We start from the raw sequence: 20705 nt of genomic DNA, 5'->3' as shown, positions 1-20705 counted from the left end.
TGACAGCCTAACACTTGGAACACAGCCTCCAGATCGAGGAATCCGAGGTTCGAATCCAAGGGACGTAGGTACCTCTAATTTTGCAAAAATATGTCATCATCATCAACAACCCATTATGGTCCCACTGTTGGGCACGGGTCTCCTCTCATAATGAGAAGAATTAGGCCATAGCCCACCGCGCTGGCCAAGTGTGTATTGGTAGAATTCACATAACTTTGAGTTTTTTTTTATAAATCTGTGAGGTATGCAGGTTTCCTCACGATGTTTTCCTTCACCGTTTAAGCAAGTGTTAATTAGTTTCTAATACGCAAATAATTTTGAAAAAAAAATCAGAGGTGCGTGCCTGGGATTCGCCTCGATCGAGAGGCCGAGTTTCTTAACCACTAGGCTATCACTTACCTGCGTTATTATGTGCGTATTAGAAATTAATTGTTACTTTATTAAAAACCAATCAAAAATCTCTTGAGGAATCCACTTGCCACAGTTTGTTTAAAACAATTCTGTATCGGCCAGCGGTGGTTATAGCCTAAACTTCTCCTATTCTGACCGGAGACCCCTGCCCAGTAGAGGAATAGTAAGGGTAGACGACTGTCAGACTTCTCCACATACAATTCATCCCTACAACACTGCATAACCGTTCTTCTTAACATTACATCCCTGCAGCTTTCGAGATAAAACGATTTACCAGTCTAGCATGTACTCAGTCAACACATTCAAGCAATACATAATCAACACGTGCCCTCATAAATATATACAGATGTGTGCAATGTTTATCTCCTTAAACCCAGTCGTAAAGACTGTCGTCTGGTTGAATAACGTAGAAGGCAAAGTCAAATTGTGAGGACCCCTCGAAAGACATATTGGAATGTGCATATCAAATAAACTTGTACGCAGGAATAGAATGGAATAGAATAATATATGGTTTGATATGGTCGCCTCATAAATATTATGTTGGTCAGCTGACATTCATATTTACACACAGCATGCATTGCATATATCACACATGCATACATCACTCACACGAGCATTTTCAAATCAAATTATATTGTAATAGCTCTTGAAGTGGACACTTGACATCATTTGCATATTTCTCATTTATATATCGCGCCAAACTGCTAGTCCGCTTTGAAGTTGTTGTAAACAAGTGTAGTCATACAATTTGCTGTGGCGACGCGATTCATTTCTATATTCAGAGCGGACTAGCAATTTTACTTGGACTATACATAAATGACTTTCATATAGCCTCCCGATTTACAAATCGCGCTTATAAAGTATATGTAGGTATCTATGGTGGTTCTGTCCCTGTAGTTCCGGGACTAGAATAGGGCTACGGTATCGCCTGCCTGTCGTAGGAGGCGACTAAAAGGGGGCTTCCGGGGTTGCGGGCGGCAAGAGTGGAAGCTCGAACCGTCCAGCAAGCGACCCCGGGAAGGACAGCGGTATGTGTGGTCACATACCGTCGTAAATTCTACATGGTGTGGGAGGAGCGAAAACTGCTCCCCCAGGGTAGAGCCCGATCAGGGCATCGCGCTTGGAGGGTTCCGATTCCGTACCTTGTCGGAAACTTTATGGGCGGTTTGAATATTTACAATACCTTACACAAGTAGCTACTGCCATTTACCTTTATCTAACTCCAGGCGTTTGTTTAGGGACCTACATATTTTTTTAAAATATGAACTTATGCAGTCCCATACATTCTAAACAAAATACCCTTGTCACAAATCAGCGATATCTTCCCAAACAGCAACATTTACGACAAGGAAAGATCACCGCGACCCTACCATAAAACTTGGGATATCAAAATAAATCCCGGCCTAATCTTTTAAAGACTGTGTATCCTGTAAACCCCGTTTATTCCTATAAAAATATAGGGGCAGCAATAAACTACCCACATGGAAATCTGGCAGAAAGGAGTAATGCCCTTAGATTATACTATAGGGCCTTTTTACCACGCTTTTATTAGCTTGACCTGTATGTATGTATGTATGTAACGGAATCTTTGAACTCGATTTTTACCTACTTTGAATGGTCCGATTATTTTAAAATTTTGAATAATTATTAGGAACCGATGACAATACACGATTTTATTAATTTTAACTCATTTACCTGAATAGGATCGCCAGGAATTAGGATTAACGATTTTCCTTGTGCGATTTTAACGTGGTTTTTAGTTTTTAAACTATAAGTATTCATTATCAACTTATTTTTGTTCTGCTGCTGGGCGTGGATCCCCTATATAATCTCTTATTTTGAACCCTATTTCTGTCTAATAACATCAATGTTAAGCGGTATTGCTCCGGTTTGAAGAGTGTGGACACATATTTATCCGAGTCGTCCAAATAAAGCCTTCATGGATAGCACCAAATCTATGCCCGACTTCAAGTAGGGGTTGATTACAGATGTCCACGGGCGGCAATAGCTACTTACCATCGGGTGGATCTTGTATACTTATGAGAACTTTTTTCTGAAGACTCAATAATGTATTGATGTTTCTTACTACTCGTATGTTTCAATTCCCTGTTGAATCATATAAATTCCAAAAATCACAGTTACTTGTCTAAAATACGAACCCCGGACCACCAGGGCGAGATCCAACAAAACTAGAATCTACATTCACTTGATAATACTCCACCAAAACACGGTATTAAAACGAATCGGTAAACTGGTCTAACGTAAACAAAAACAGTTATTTAAAATATTCACACTTCAAAAAATTCAATTCCATGTTTTCATTGGAAATCGCGTAAACCTGTGTGATTGAAATATTTCCGCTAAACGGTTCAAATGTGTAGTTATTGCTTCCTCTGTTTTGTTTTGTTCACTTTGCAATTTGTTTTTAATTGTGGCAACGGAATTGGGTTATGGCAGTATTAAAAATTTGAATGTGTAGCCCTTAGAAAAATAATTGGCCAAGTGCAAGTCGAACCCGCACTCGAAAGGTTCAGTACCACGAAAACTTTACTTTTTTAATTTTCAGACTTTGTTATTATAACAGCTATTGAAGGACATTCATTGTGAAACATTGAACGGCCTACCTATAACGTTTCAACAGTTCTCAAAATATCGAAAAATACCAGTTTGTTGTATAGGGACCCCTTTTTACATCATTTTATTATTATTATTAGTATTTGTTGCTACAGCAGTCACCGGTATACATTATCTGTAAAAAATTCAAGTGTCTATCTATTACCCTGATTGCTTCCTATTGCTTCCTCTGTTTTGTTTGGTTTATTTTGCAATTTGTTTTTATTGTAGCAAAGGAATTGGTTATGTCAGTGTCACAAATTTGAATGTAGCGCTTAAAAAAGAAAATACATGCGTGCCGTTCACCTGACGATGTATGTTCACTTCGTCCATATTGCTTTCTCTGTTTTGTTTTGTTTACTTTGCAATTTGTTTTTATTGTGGCAAACGAAAGGATAACCTTTCCTTTGCCTGCCATAAGGCAGTATTACAAATTTGAATGTAGCGCTAAGAAAAAATATAGGTGCGTGCAGTTCACCTGACGATGAATGATCACAGTCATCCATATTGCTTTCTCTGTTTTCGTTATAATATAAATATAAGGCGGAAATTTGAGGCGTTGATGTCATCATAGTACCACAAACTTAAAAAAAATTGTAACAAAAAAATACAATCGACTTCTATGTCACTACAAAGTAAAAAACAATTGAAGTAAATGTTGGCTTAGTACACATTTCCGAAGTCGGTGCTAATATTGGACTACGAAAGTTCCCCTCGATTTCTCTGGTCCGCCACCATCAGACGCTGATTTCCTTATAATGGGACCACTTTGGAAATATCTTTTTTCAAAAAAAAACAATCATCAAAATCGGTTCACTAACGAAGAAGTTATCCGCGAACCAACGTATAAAACAAATATACGGTCGAATAGAGAAACCTCCTCCTTTTTTGAAGACGGTTAAAAATAGGGGACGTCTTACACAAAAAACAAAATGAATCATAACCCCGGTATTTAGCACTTCAAGAGCTATGAGCAAGTTAATCAAGTAGTTTACGAAATTCATGATTAATCTATGTAAAATTCACGAATTTATCCGCTTCTGAAACTTGTTTCGGATTATAAACATCGTTACGGGAGTGATTCTGAACAGATGCCTTGGATTATCTACGCGCTTACAAAATTAATGAGCTTATAAATTTCAATACCAATTAATGCTTATGATATCTACTTTGTGTTCTCAAGTTACTTGTACGGTTTAATAATTAATAGATAAACATAATTATGTCTTGTTTTTTTTTTTAATATCGGAGTAACAGACGAACATGCAGTCCACCTGACGGTAAGTGGTCAATGCCGCCCATATAATGTAATCAACCCCAGATAAGTTTAGATACCTAACTGAGGTTCGAAACAGATGCGTCGCTACCCCTGAAGTCTATCACCAGTATTAATAATCAATCTGTCCAAATTCTTACTTTACTTTACTTTACTACAATCGAAGTCTGTCTTTATTGTAGGTGGCAACTGTCAAATTTCGATCTTTAGTAATATTTAATGATAGTTAATTACAAGTTAATTATAGATAATGTTACCGGGAGTGATTCTGAACAGATGCCTTGGATTATCTACGCGCTTACAAAATTAATGAGCTTATCAATTTTAATACCAATTAACACTCATGATATCTACTTTGTGTTCTCAAGTCACTTGTACGGTTTAATGATTAATAGATAAGCATACTCGTATGTGCCTTTTCATTAACGTGTAAATTTAATTACTTTTTTTATAATTGAAGAAGAAAACGATGGTGCAGTTCAGCTGGTCGCCGCTGTCGCCCATGAACCACTGAATTTAATAAGAAGATGTGATTAGATTTCTACCTAAGGTCGGCCACAGGTGCGCCGCTACCCCTGAAGACAAAGGTGGAACGACTCGGAAAAGCAGGTCTCCCTTACCATACCCTCCAAACCAGAACACATCAGCGCTTAACGCTGCGGTTATTAGGCAGAAATAGGTGTGGCGGTGCCTCCGGATTTGAACTACAGAGTTTTACCAATATGTCCCACTGCTGGATTTCTTTCACTCCACTCTTGGCAGTAGGTTTGATTGGTGGAGGAAGGCACGTGGACACTCAATGTCCGATGTATTTAAACCGCCCACGAAGTAATTGAAACGATTTCGACTGTAAATTTCGATTTTTTACCCTTTTCCGTAGGCAGCGGTCAAAAGGGTTTTCGTCGGAGTCATTTGTGTAGGTGGCTGGTGAATCTGTTTGATGTAAACAACAATCAGTCAATCTCTTTATGACTTTTTAGCCGACTGGAGGGTAATGTTTTTCTAGCGTATATATGTATGTTTGTAAACAACTTCAGGACTAGCAGTTTGGCGCGGACTATACACTTGTACAATGCACATATTATTGTTTGCTGCTACAGGTAAATCTTCTATTTTATCAATGGTATCTTGACATATTTTATCATTTATCGAAGGTTTTAGATATCTAACAAAAGTTTTATTTTTTTATATTGAAGATGCGAAGAGCATGCAGCCCACCTGATGGTAATACTCCCCCTGCAACTCGAAAGAAGAAAACGATTGTACAGTTGTAGTTTGACTCCGAAAGGCTTCCAATGGCGGTGGCCATACGTATTTCTGAATAAGAGCCGTATAAATGCTTTGAAAGGTGTGGTAAGAGAGACATACTTACTCAAGGCGTTCCAAATTAATCCTCAAGGGTAGCAAACCTCAGGTAGGCCTCTAATCTTATCTGGAGTTGATTATAGATGCCGGGGACAGCAGTAGCCATTTACAATTAGTTTGACTGCACGTTTGCAACGTCAATATTCTAAAAATAACTTTCAACGAGCAATGTGACCAAAATATCCTGATAACAGATGGTTGACAATCGAAAAAATATTGCAAATTCTAAATTTAGCAAAGTGTGAAAGAGCCGTTATTATCACGTATCAGCTTAGGAGACGAAAGATTAAGATTAAATTGTTTATTGTTTCAAACGGATGATAATACGAGCTATTGTTAGATCTGATTATATTTGTTGATGACTTCATATGGATTGTGATAACATTGCACCTATCAAGACCCATCTTAAACGTCGAAATGTCTTAGTAAGGTTCAACATTCGAATCCCAGGCCAAGATTGCTGATGTTATGCAATTTGGAAAACATCATCAGTCCTGTAAGGAATAATGAGTTACCAAAACAAATTTGAATCATAATGATATTTATAAGTGGTAAATTAAAGCCGCTTAGGCCATAGCCTATACCAAAGTAATCGACTCACACACAAGCACACATCTCACGCATGCATGCACACATACGTACATACATATATACACGAAATACCTAATGCCTTTTGCCGCATTCGGATTTAAAACAAACATGTATACACATTTTATTCCAACCATGCTATACCAGTTACATTAACGCTATTTATTATCAAAATCTACTCCGAATTTAAAATATGTGGGCGTAACATCCTGATATACCCAGATGCTCGTGTTTCCTCGATAAGATTATCTTTATTACTGTATCCAGTTAAAATTGAATCGTGTAATATTACGAATTTTATGTGACAGACTCATTGATATTTATACATAAGATAAAAACAAAATTGAATAGCAATAAATATAGTTCAAAAATTAAAAAACACGCATAAAAATCATTCTACAAGATGGCATTATAGATATGTTTCAGTACATTTGAGTTATAGGGAAATAACATTATTATTTTCCAAAGCTAAAAATCAATCTAGTAACTTTGCCTGAACGCTCCATAAGGCGCTTTCTCTCGCCTCGAAAATCGTTAATCCTGAGGATATTGATAAGGACAATGGTACAAAATTATTAAAATCGTGTATTGTCATCGGTTCTTGATAATTCTTCAAAATTTTGAATTAAACTGAACGTTCAAAGTGGATAGAAATCGGGTTCAAAGATTCCGTTACTGTTACGTACATACTCGTACATACAAACGTACAACCCAAGCTAATAAAAGCGTGTTAAAAACACTGCCATTTTGTTAGTACTGTTAGTAGGTACTAAAATTAGGAAATATATAATGTTTGATTTTCTGTATTAATAATTGATGACAAGTCTTAACGTATTAGAAGATAATATAGGAGGTGGTAGAACCAAGTAGAGCAGTGATAGCCTAGTGGTTAAGAAACTCGGAGTCTCGATCGAGGGGTCTGAAGTTCAAATTCCAGGCACGCACCTCTGTTTTTTCAAAGTTATGTGCGTATTAGAAATTAATTATCACTTGCTAATCAGTGAAGGAAAACATCGTGAGGAAACCTGCGTATCTGAGAGATTTAAAAAGATAATAATAATCTCAAAGGTATGTGAAGTCTACCAATACGCACTTGGTCAGCACGGTGGACTATAGCCTAATCGTTCTCAGTATGAGAGGAGACCCAGCAGTGGGACAGTAATGGGTTGCTGATGAGAACCAAGTATGGTTCGATTGGGAAGGTAACATCGCCATATATATTTTTAGGATGCATGCTGACTCATATTATACGGCGACTATCTTAGTCTTCAGAAGTGCTCTAAGGACTAAGTTGGAATGCCTCGAGTGATGTGGTGGACCGCGAGGATGTGGCAAGCAAAACTATTTATGGCTTGCTTAAGCAAACCTTCAAAGCGGAACACAGCAGCGCCTAATACTGCTGTTATTAGGCAGAAATCGGTGTAGCGGTGGTGTCTTTAGTGTCGAACCACGAGAGACGTGTCGAGGACCTATAAGTATAGAAAACGGAGTTACAATATTACTGAGCCACACACAACAAAACTTTCCACTTAAAACTTCTTAAACCTTTCGAAGATGCAAAAAACTTACGAGAGAGTTAGGAACTACGTGAGAATTTCTAAAAGAAAACTTTGCAGGAAATAGTTCACGTGAAGAAAATTTATAACCCTTACATCTGTTTGGCCATTTTATACGTTCACAAATAAGATAAATGTTCTTTACTAGAAAAATAGTAAAACAACAAAAACTAGATTGCTTCATTTAAAATATGCATGTATACTTAATATGTCACTCCCAAAATTAAGACGCATCAGTTTGAAGCCATGTGGGATGTAGGGCGTGCCAAAGAATGACTCATATATACATAAGTTCAATAAACATTACCCTCCGTTATCAAATAACAAATAATTAAATGGATTGCAGGTAAAAATATAACATTTCAAAAGTAGCACTAAATACGAATAAAATACATTTCAGATATGTACCCTTAGTATGAGTTTTTACGTTTTGACAAAGATGACTGTTTTTGTATTTGTTTACGTATTTCCCATACATATCCAATCAGGCGCTGATTGGAAATGTTCACAAATGTCCCTTAAAATATTTTGGATTTCTAATTTTGACCGTTTGATATAATATTCAACCAATTACGTGGCAGAGCAATTGCTATACGGTCTGACACGTAATGGGTTCCGAGTTCGACTCTTGGTCATACAAATATCTATAAATCTGAATTTCCTTTATGTGTTTACGTATCTGTGATTCATGATTCATGATCATTCATCTATGTGTGAGTTGAGGCACTCAAGACAAAGGGAGTCCGAGTGACAAGCGTTCAGAATGTCAGAAATAAATATTTCAGTCATACCTTCACGTTGAAATTTTTTACCGTTGATAACAGTACCTTCTAAAGTTTTAATACAACAATATTCACGTTTTGCAAAGCTTCCACAATAAATTGCATCTCCACCACCGTTCCATCAAAAGGTAGACAAGTTTCGAAAAAGTAAATTCATTTCGCACGTCCCGTCGATTAATGTTTCTTGTCAACTACCACACGTTGGCGTTGAAGAATGGACGAATCGCTATTTATATCCTCGCGTTTTTCACGTGCATGCAGTGCACCTGATAACTTTTTAGCTTACTTTTTAGCTATTTATGCTTGTCAGTCTAGTCTAGGGAAGTAGTTGAATATTCTCGTGGATTTGTACTTTAGTTCCAGTCAGGCAGATTCGATTCTTCGACAGAAGTGTTAGTTCAGGTAGTGACGCGGCTTCAATTGTTTCGAGGTTCGAATCCCAGGCACAACTGATTTTTCAAAAAGCTGTGTGTATTATAAAGTAATCAAAACTTGCGATGACCGCGAAGGAAAATTGATGCATCATAATTTGAAGTAGGTATGGCAGTTACGATCAGAAACGCAACAGGTTCAGAGATCTATCCTTGACCAGACAGATGTCCAAATGATGTATTTCGCGCGTTTCGTCTATTAATGTTTCTTGTCAACTTCACACAGTGCACCTGATAACTTTTTAGTTTATTCGTGCCTGTCACTCAAGGACAAAGGAGGATAGGACTAAATTGGAACGCTTCATGGCTTTATATTCGATGTTGATGAAGTGAATACCATTTCGGTTAGATTTTGACTAGACACTAATAATGTGTTCTATCCCTAGACGGACGTTTAAAATTTGAGTTAAGATTTCTGTTCTGAATAAGTTATTTTTTGTAGATTTTACTAAGAGCTTACAAACACGCACGCGTTCACACAACTAACACACGCACGCACACACACACGCACACACACACGCACACACACATAGAAACACACACTTAGAAAAGTAGATTAGTTTCGAACGGTCCGTCGATTAATGTTTCTTGTCAACTACCTACCACACGTTGGCGTTGAAGTATGGACGAATCGCTATTTATATCCTCTCGTTTTTTACGTCCATGCAGTGCACCTGATATTTTTTTAGATTATTTATACTTGACACTCTATCACTACTATTAAGCAGGATAGGACGGACGGACGAACTTTGTACATTCAGTCTCGCACTAGGATTCTCTGTATCGTGGGTGCCATGGATATATACATGGATGAATACATAAATATCCAGATCAGAACAGAAATCTTAATTTATAATTTACATATGTCTGCCCTGGGATCGGACCCAGAATCCTCTGCGCGTCAGACCAGTGACCGCTGCGCCACGTCGAGTTGATATCCAACGTGGATTTATACTTTAGTTCCGGTTAGGTATATTTGATCCTTTGATAACAGTAATAGCCTAGTGGTTGAAACGCGGCCTCTCAATTGACTGTCCGAGGTTCTAATCCCAAGCATCACTGGTTTTTGAAAAAGTTGTGAGTGTATTATTACATTAATTATTACTTGCATTAACATTGAAGGAAAATTTTATTTACAGACAGGCACACGTGCACTCTCTCTCTTTCACACACACATACACACGCGCACTCACACACGCACCTTACTATGCAAAATACCTACCATTTAAAATCTTTCATATAAAACCTTCTATGTAGAACTGTAAAAATAAATGCTAACACACCATACACACCTATGAATCAAATTCGACAGATTTTCAAGCTCAGCTTTGAACAAAACTAAGTAACTTTTCATAAGTCTTTCTATATGAAGGCAATAAATTACATACTTTTTCATTTCCACTAGAATAGAATTCCGTTCCATTCATCAACTTCCATATAAGCTACATGTGTGACTGACAAATGATTGACTAATGCTTTGTATTTCATATTTCACGGGTGTTAGGCTAAAGATATTAAAAGCGGCATTAAACTTAGTTCTTATGGGACGCAATTGGTACGAAATCAATCATCATCATCATCATCATCATCAACCTAACTTTGTCTCACTGCTGAACACGGGTCTCTACTTAGAATGATTGTGCCATACCTTTCATCTTTTTTATTCACATCACATTATCTTCAACTTCTTGGTGAGCACTGCCTCATTTTTCAAATCAAATCAAATCAAATCATTTTTTTTTATTCAAAATAGGTTATTTACAGAAAAATTTTTGAATGTCAATACAACTACTACCACTTCACAAGGTGTTTCGTTATGGAGAAGAAGCGGCGAAAGAAACTCCATAACACACATCTTTTAAAAATATGTTTTTTAATGTTAAACTTAACCTAATGGTACATGTGGAGCTGGAACTGCTTCAGACCACACCGTTTTGTCAGTCAAATAATCACTTAGTTTATAGTACGTTTTTTTTTCCATAGCGTTTGTTTAACGACATGTTTGAACTTTTTTCTGTGAGATTCCAAATTTGGTTGGGTATTTAATTGTAGTAGCGAATACAGTTACCCATGAAAGATCTATTCACCTTAGAATGAGAAGTGCAATCTACCTTCTACAGAATTTTGAAAATACACATCTTTGAACACCTTTAATAAAAATCTGAGGCATGAAAATTTTGTCACGATGTCTCCGCTAATCTTATAAGAAAGTCAAAATTACTTTGTCATGTGCACATAACTTCAACTCCGCAAAGAACATGCCTAAGTTCAAACCTTGGATTCTAAGAAGGAGAGTTGAATTTCAAATTACTAAAACAAAATTCTAACTACATAAATAAAAGAAAATTGATATTGTTATCTACCATTTCATATTCAACCTAGATACACTTGCAGTGTAGATTGGTAGAGATACGACACATACTATAATTTACTAAGTAGGGGAGATGTATAATAGTGTGCCTAACAATTTTGTTAGATAACGAGTTATGCAATTGACAGGGGATAAGGGTTATCACGATACATGACAAGGTCAACGAAACTGTGCCAGATTTTGAACTAACCGCTACCAATTTCATTGTAAATAGTACTATAGTAATGATTTAGGTTACCTTAATATTTGGTAATTAAGTATTATTTCTATTTGAATATACGTACGCAATAAAAACACTTCATATGTGATGTGATGAGACGTAATTTGTGATCTAACGTGACGTGACGAGATGTAACGTAATGTGATGTGACAGGACAAGGCGAATTTTTTTCAATACTTCCCTAGGTCTTATTTAATAATATTTCAATGTTTCATAATAATTTGTTCCTCATGTTTAGTTCTTAAATATTTATACATGTGAATATAATTATGTACGTAGTTTAAAGTATTGCTAAATAAATTTGAAGGTGGTAGAACCCTTTGTGGTTCGACTCAGGCGGCACCACCGCTACACCTATTTGTGCCTAATAACAGCAGTGTTAAGCGCTGCTGTGTTCCGTTTTGAAGGGTGTGGTAAGGGAAACATACTATTACGAGGCCTTTCAGCTTAGTCCTCAGGGGTAGCGGCGCATCTGTGGCCGTCCTCAAGTAGGAATATCTAATTCTATCTGGAGTTGATTACAGATGTCCATGGGCGGCGGTTGCCACAGGTGGACTGCATGCTCGTCTGCTACTCCTGTATTATAAAAAAAATGTTCAAAATGTTAAATAAAACTGTTCTATAAATGAATTCTTGACATTTGGTATTCGATGTATGTTAATTAATTAATGGCACTCAAATTATCATGTTCCATTTCACTAGTAACCCAATAATTTCAAAATGTATGCTATTCAAGTAGAAATTTCGAGTGTACCTCATCATCAACCCATTAACGTCCCACTGCTGGGCAAGGGTCTCCTCTCATAATGAGAAGGATTAGGCCATAGTCCACCGCGCTGGCCAAGTGCGTATTGGTAGACTTCGCATACCTTTGAGATTTTTTAATAAAACTCTCAGGTATGCAGGTTTCCTCACGATGTTTTCCTTCACCGTTTAAGCAAGTGATAATTAATAACACATAATTTTGAAAAATCAGAGGTGCGTGCCTGGGATTTGAACCTCGGACCCCTCGATCGAGAAGCCGCGTTTCTTAACCACTAGGCTATCACTGCTTATAGTGAGAGTGTACCTAGAAATCGTGAAATTACAATTCCCTATTGTATTGTCCCTTTATGTTCAAAGTTTTCAGAGCCGTCTTTGTTATTATACAATAGTTATGTGAAAACTTGGACCGAGTGTGAATATGCTTGTTTTAAGTGGACACTCAAGCCAGTTGCCAAAAACGAAATAGGTTAAGAATCCAATCAGTGTTAAGTGTGATTTCAGATGATATGACCTTTAGGGGTTCGACTGCGCTACTGCCACACTATTTCGACTTACAACGACATTTTTAAACGCGGTCTACTGGTCTAATGTTATGAAGGTATGAAAGAGATAGAATCATGTGTGATTCGACTGCGGATCCAACATTGCCATACCTATTTCTGCCAATTAAGAACAGTATTAAGTGCTATTGTGTTCTGGTTTAAATAATATGGAAAGCGAGACACTTTTCTGACACATTCCTACTTAGTCCTCATCTGCGGCGCATCTGTGGCTGACTTCAGGTGGGAATCAAATAGTTAAACAGGTCGTCTTCACTTAGGCTTGGGGATATCAATGCTTATGTCATCCGCCGAAATCATCTAGATCCCAATACCTATTTGGGGTTATTACAAATACCTATCTTATGGGTCTATGGGTGACCTTAATATCAGGTAAATATATATTTTTGACGACCCGCGTGGCGGAACGGCCACCATACCGGTCTGACGTGCAGAGGGTCCCGGGTTCGATCCCCGGCCAGACCGAAATCTAAATGATGAATTTGGGTTTCTGTTTCTGGGTTTGGGTGTTTGTGTATTTGTCTTTGTGTGTGTCCATGGCACCCACGATACAGGGAATCCTAGTGTGGGGCTGTGAGTGTAGAAAGCGTTATGTATTAAGCGTTATATATTATCGTTTGCGACTATCACATAAATATAGGATCCCAAGTTAAATTTAAGGCTTCATTGACAATAATATGTCACACTAGTAATATAATTGAATCTACTCTACTACCGTGTATAATTAGCACTTCCAACTCAAATAGTAATTAGTTGAAATTATGTGCAACCTGATTAAGACATTCCTTTGTGTGGCGCATGTATGTAATGACATTAGCAGTGAGTATCGGTTATTAGATAACTGTCTCATCTAAAGCGAGTGACGACGAAGCGATAAACTATAATTTCACAGAGATAAGGAGAACATTCTTGAATTCCTTTATTTGGGAGCTCAATAATAAGAGCAAAACAAACAATAAATAGTAAGAAATAACGGTGATTTTAAAGAAAATTCTGTGTTTAACACCGAATATAACCATTTTCGAAGACCTTTCAATTTTATACAAATTATTTTATATTCCAAAGATATTAAATAAAAAAAAGTATTTCATAAAAGTATCTAATATGCTAATATTCAGTCATCATTATGATAAGGCCCCTTAGGGTATGAACTTTCAAAAACTTATTTTTACTCAATTATCTACGTTATACTCTTATAAGGAACTTCTGAGCAAATTATCATGACATCCATCGATTTAAACCATTTGTCTGTCAAAGTTAAAGGTTATTAAGTACAAGTCAGCAATACTTTTTATTTTTTTTATAATGTAGGAGTAGCAGACGAGCATGTACTCCACCTGAGTGTAAGTGGCTACTGCCGCCCATGGACATCTGTAATCAACCCCAGATGGGATTAGATATTCCTACCTGAGGTTGGCCACAGATGTGCCGCTACCCCTGAGGACTAAGCTGAAACGCCTCGGAAAAGTATGTCTACCTTACCACACCCTTCAAAACGGAACACAGCAGCGCTTAACACTGCTGTTATTAGGCCGAAATAGGTGTGGCGGTGGTGCCGCCGAAGTCGAACCACAAAGGGTTCTACCACCTTCAACACGTTTACTCGCTGTATTAAGTTTTAGTAACGAGTAGATGCACTTACTCTCTACTGGTTTCTCGTCAGCATTACAACATGAGGTTTAAATTACGTCAGCATTCTATTCAATACCTAATACATTAGTTTATGAAACGTTATCTTTGGAAGTTTAAATCTTCAGTATCTAATCTTAATCCGAGATCTCCGATTGACAATTGTTCATGTTATTCTGATAATCGATATCAAATGTTTCGCGTGTAAATGTTCTAAACTGTATTTTATATTACTTTTGATAAGTTATCTTTTATATTATAGAAGTAACAAACGAGCATACATTTCACCTGATTGTAAGAAGCAATTGCTACCAGTCGATGTTCATAATCGATCCCAGATAGAATAAGAGTCTTAACTTCTCTTAAGGTCGGCCACAGAGAATGAACCGATTATTAACTATCAATCCATCCAATTTTTGCCTGGCAAAAATTGGAATTTGACGATGTCCAATACATAGATGTCTATCTTTGGTAGAAAAACATTGGATAGATTGATTATGAATAACGAGCGCAATTTGAAAGGCCTTGAAACCTTTTGAAGGTGGTAGAACCCTTTGTGGTTCGACTCCGGCAGCACCACCACTACACCTATTTCTGCCTCATAACAGCAGTGTTGGGCACAGCTCTGTTCAGATTTGAAGGGTGTGGTAAGGGAGACATACTTTTCTGAGGCGTTCCAGCTTAGTCCTCTGGGGTAGCGGTGTATCTGTGGCCGATCTCAGGTAGGAATATCTAAACCTATCTAGGGTACAGATGTCCATGGGCAGCAGTAGCCACGTACCATCAGGTGGACTTCATGCTCGTCTGCTACTTCTATATTATAAAAAAAAAACACAGCAGTATATAAACTATCTACATATTAATGTTGAGAAAGCAGAAATATATTTTAAGAAGGCTCTTTCCAATTTTTGGCTGTCAAAGATCAAAAACCTCATAGGCAGAAATTGTCAAATGTCTATCGTCAGTAGGCAGAATTAAAAAGGTTTAATAATAAAAGGGCATTTTGGAACGCCTAACTAACTGTTATTAGGGCAGAAGTAAGTATATTAAGGAGACACACAACACCCATACAGTTTCATGGAGGCTTCACTGAACTTGTCAGCTGTTGCCACAATAAAACGACAAGTATAAGTACGTCATATGTATCGGCCTTTTACGACTGTTATCTCTTACAGCTAGCTGTAAATAACGCTGTTTCAATTATGTTAGTCGCAGTGACATAACACTTGAAAATATTGATAATGTTTATTGCAATATCCGTTGGACATATTTAAGACTAATTTCCTACCGCGACTTTGCTGTAAATTAATCACTTACCATCAGGCGGATTGCAGATTTATAATTTTCACTTTTTTTATAACATAGGAGTAGCAGACGAGCATGCAGTCGGTAAGTGGCTACTGCCGTCCATGGACATCCGTAATCAATCTCAGATAGGATTAGATATTCCTACCTGAGGTCGGTTACAGATGCGCCGCTACCCCTGAGGACTAAGCTGGAAATGTTTGTTCCCCTTACCACGCCATTCAAACCGGAACACAGCAGCGCCTAACACTGCTGTTATTAGGCAGAAATAGGTGTGGCGGTGGTGCCGCCGGAGTCGAACCACAAAGGGTTCTTCAACCACCTTCAAAATTTGATTTGAATCTCGAACCCTACGATTAAGTACGACTTTCAATCTAGCGCTGCTTTTATTATTTTAAAAAATATATCTTCGTCTAAATTTAATAATATGTACATTCCACTTCTAAAAAATCTGCTAAACCTAATTTAATAGCCTTCCTTAAATAGATCAGTTTACCATCACCACATCTATTTCTGCCTTCTGCTTCAGTCTTAAGTGCTGTATTCTGACTTGAAGGGTGTGGCTTAGGAAACATAGTCTAGAAATTCCAAGTTAATCCTCAGTCATTTCAGGTGGTATCCTAATCTATCGGGGTTTGATTATAGTTGTCTATGTGCGACAATGACCAGCTAAGCTATCAGGTGAACTGTCAACTCAGGTCAGACAGGTCAACTTCAATACTATATAAAAAAATCTAACATTGCCCAGCAGTGGGACATCAATGTGTTGATGATGATACTATACATATATTCTACCTACTTTGTATTTCCAAATAATTTTGGAATTCACTTCAAAGTATAACCAAAATAAAATATGCATTCGATACTTATTTTTAGCTACATTTTTTTTTTTTTTTTTTTTTTTTATAATATAAGAATAGCGGACGAGCATGCAGTCCACCTGATGTGGCTACTGCCGCCCATGGACATCTGTAATCAACCCCAGATAGGATTAGATATTCCTACCTGAGGTCGGCCACAGATGCGCCGCTACCCCTGAGGACTAAGCTGGAACGCCTCGGAAAAGTCTGTCTCCCTTACCACACCCTTCAAACCGGAATACAGCAGCGCCTAACACTGCTGTTATTAGGTAGAAATAGGTGTGGCGGTGGTGCCGTCGGAGTTGAACCACAAAGTATTCTACCACCTTTAAACTTTATTACTTTGTTATAGCTTTATTACTTATTACTTTGTTAGTTAAATATTTTAGTACAAATATTATTTCCGATCCGTTAGTTTTAAACCGCAAATTTTCTCTCCCTCGTCAGTTTAATAATTACCATACACTTTCCTCTATTAATTAAAATGAAACTTTTAATTAAATAACGATCAAACCATGCTAGATAAACACATTTTTTCAAAGAAATTAAGTTTGTACAAAAGCCTTTTATGTAGAGCGGACATTGTCATGACTTTCATGTACAATCTTTCAGCCTGCTTCATACTGATACCACCTGTAACAGGTGGTAGAATCAGTGATGGTCAATCGAGCAGGTACCATTGCCAAACTTATTTCTAGTATAACAAAACACGGACTTTATTTACCATAGAGGTCGGCCACAAATGCGCCGCTACCCCAGAGGACTAAGCTGGAATGGCTCGGACAAGTATGTTTTTCTTACACCCTTCAAACCAGAACATATCAGAACTAGAACACTCGTAAACAATGAAGAATACAAGTTCTTGTAACATCTCACAGAAGGACATATGTAAGACGAATTAGCTTAGTGCCTTTTTTTTGCAAACGAAAAAAAATAATTGTGAAAATTGTTTGTAATTTCGTTTTTGGTACGTTTTGACGATCTCCACAGTTATGAAACATTTGGAAATAATTTCTTAATTGTTGTTTCTCGAGTTTTCAGTAATTACGTGGCAAACACTGTTTAATAGGTATGTGGTTCGCCGGATAATAACATTGTTATAATATATTACGTCGTGTGATCGATAACAAAAAAAATTGTAATTAACATAATATTATTATTTAAATCATAACGTTTCACCATGCCTGAATTTATGGCTGAATTCTATGGATGGCAGTGACTTACTTTCAGGTGAAATGTATACGTACATAACTTACACAACTGATGTTAAATTTTAAGATTTAACGATTTTTATTAAACAAAAAAGAGCTACAAAAATACAGTAAATGGTCATTACCGCCATTAAAAATATTTAACTAACCCATATATCTCACGGATCACAGATAGGTACATCACTACTTCAGAACAGCAAGGCTTTTCATTAATAATTATAAAACTTGACCAATTAACTAAAGTTCAAAATTTGTAAATTTTTCTATGTAATAATTCTGAATCTTCGAATTATGGTAAGTAAAAATAGGTAAAGATTAATTAATGATAACGGACTTAAGATGGCCATCTCATATGTCATACGACAGCGGGTATACACTTCCTCTCGCCAAAAACAGAACTGCTTTATGCTATGAGTACCTAACCGGTCGAATTATACTGAATCAATCACATTTCAACAGACTGCAATCTCCTTTACTACTTAATTTTTAATAAAAAAATAAGACTTACCATTTCATTATAATAAGGCATCAGTATGGTTAGAATCCGTCGGATTTGATAGAAACATAACGTCCAATTCAAATCGCCGTTATTACAAAGACTTAACACTGGACCATATGAAATCTTGTCACCTATTTTGAACTAAATTTACTAACTCGAAAACAACAAAAAAACAATCACTTCACTCAAATACTAGCCATTTGATTTGAAATTTAAATTACATTCGTAAAACGTTCGAATATCCGTCCATTTAAATATTTGAATATAAATGTTCTATGTCACTCGATTTATTTTTAAATTAAAATCAGTTCCAGACCACAGATAAGTAGAATGTTTTTGTGGAAAATAAAATGTAAGACACAAACTGAAAGTTTTTACGTACGATAGGAGCGAGAAAGAGACGTGTGCTCCCATCTACGGCTGAAATGAAACTGGCATCTGAGCGTAGCTTCAGTGGCTACAGTGCGAATTTTCAGTGTAACGAAATTTGTAGAGGCGATAGTGACACGCGTGGTGAATATACTCGTATGGTGGAACTTATGTCGCAGGATAGCGCGTGTAACGGTATACGTATTGGTATTTGGATGGTTAGAGGTTTGATCTAGCCATGAAAACATATATGATTTTAGCCTAATATTATCGTGGAATATAAACATTTTAATATGTGTGTATTTGTATTTTAATATGTTATGTAGTTTCGCCGTGACCACGATCCATGCAAATCCATGGGTGTCCACAATATCTAGTGTCATAAAAAAATAAAACCGCGTATCGTGAGTACCCGTTACATATTAAAATGCAAACGTAGCCCACCGGTATGAGTAACTGGCCATTGCTACCTATGGAAATCTGCAACTAACCCCAGATAAGATTAAATTGCTTCCTGAAGCCAGTCATAGACGCATTACTACCGCTGAGGATGAAGTTTGAGAGTCCCAAATAAATATTTTTATCTAACTTACCTTTCGAAATGAACTCACCAGCGCTTAACACTGTTATTGAGCAGAAATAGGTGTCGCATTAATGCGTCCGGAGTCTACTTACAAATGGTTCTACCAAGCATAGTTTGGTTCAAGCCCGTGGCAAAGGAGAACGTATAATGAACATAGTTTAGGCGAACTAAGTTGGAATATGTTAGTAGGACGTAGGTATAGGTAGTAGTATGTCCCTGTAGTTCTGGGACCAGAATAGGGCTACGGTATCCTCTGCCTGTCGTAAGAGACGACTAAAAGGAGGCTTTCGGTGTTGCGGGCGGCAAGAGGGGGAACTCAAACCGCCCGGCCAGCAACCCGGGAAGGACAGCGGTATGTGTGGTCGCAAACCGTCGTGCACACCAGACGGTGTGGCGAGCGCCAAGATCACGAATCCCACGAAACCCTGCGTCGCTCCCACGGCACCGGGTACCTTTTGAAGGATTCACCCTCGTTAACAAAAAAAAAGGAAGTTGTAGGACTTTTGTGTTATCCATAGTGGTATTACAGTGGTCGGTAGTAACCATGCACCCGGGTGGTAACTAGTTTACAAAACATTGTAAAATGTCACTGTATAGTTTTATGAAAATCATGTGTTGCATTGTAGATATGTTTCATATCATATTTAAATCAGCCTTCAATATGCAAGTAGGTGGAAAGATCTGAATATCTTTATGAATTATGGAAGACAAGTTTAGCATTTTAAGGATTCGTTCTATCTCTTACTGTGTCTTACTCAGTGTTAGGGAAATACGATAATCTGCGGTCCACATATAGGTCTGACCAGGTCCCGGGTTCGACCCCTGGCCATGCAGACATGTAAGTATATAAATTCTGTTTCTGGATGTTTATTTATCTATATTGTCTTAGTGTTTGTCTATGGCGTATTATAGATGTTCTAGTCATTTCACCTTTTTTGTAGAAACGGAAGACCTTTCAACGGAAGCTTAGGCACTAATGGTCACCCATCCAACTTGCGACCGGTGTCGACATTACTTAACTTTTCCGAGTAAACCTGAGCTATGAACTAAAATAATTATATCATAATATTAAATAATTATATTTAAAATAAATATTCCGTCACGTATATTTACACGAAGTCATTTATTCATGGAATTTTGGGCGAAAATTAATCCAGAATGAAATTATTAAAATATCATCACCGTGTGAAATATTCGGTGTAAATTTTATAATTTCTCATGTTTATTCATGGTGCATTTAATCCTTGTAACGAGTATCAGTGTATGAGGGTCCTTATTTAATATTCATAAATAAACTTCTTCACGACTCTG

General features: G+C 37.1%; 1 protein-coding gene across 2 annotated transcripts in view; it reads right to left on the bottom strand.

Annotated features, from left to right (window-relative positions):
- Window positions 1–18855, bottom strand: part of NPFR (Neuropeptide F receptor) — a 65293-nt gene extending 46438 nt beyond the window's left edge. For both annotated transcript variants that reach the window (XM_073079275.1, XM_073079284.1), the window contains exon 1: window positions 18452–18855. In XM_073079275.1, coding sequence (XP_072935376.1) covers window positions 18452–18472 — 21 coding nt within the window. In that variant the 5' untranslated portion in view covers window positions 18473–18855. The remainder of the gene's footprint in view (window positions 1–18451) is intronic.
- Window positions 18856–20705: the final 1850 nt, after the last annotated feature.

This window comes from Epargyreus clarus, unplaced genomic scaffold, assembly GCF_041222505.1.
Source record: "Epargyreus clarus isolate Ecla_fem2 unplaced genomic scaffold, WU_Ecla_fem_2.2 ptg000002l, whole genome shotgun sequence".
In the NCBI taxonomy this organism is placed as follows: domain Eukaryota; kingdom Metazoa; phylum Arthropoda; class Insecta; order Lepidoptera; family Hesperiidae; genus Epargyreus; species Epargyreus clarus.
Note: the sequence above shows the minus strand (reverse complement) of the source record. Positions and strands in the feature narration are given on the sequence as shown.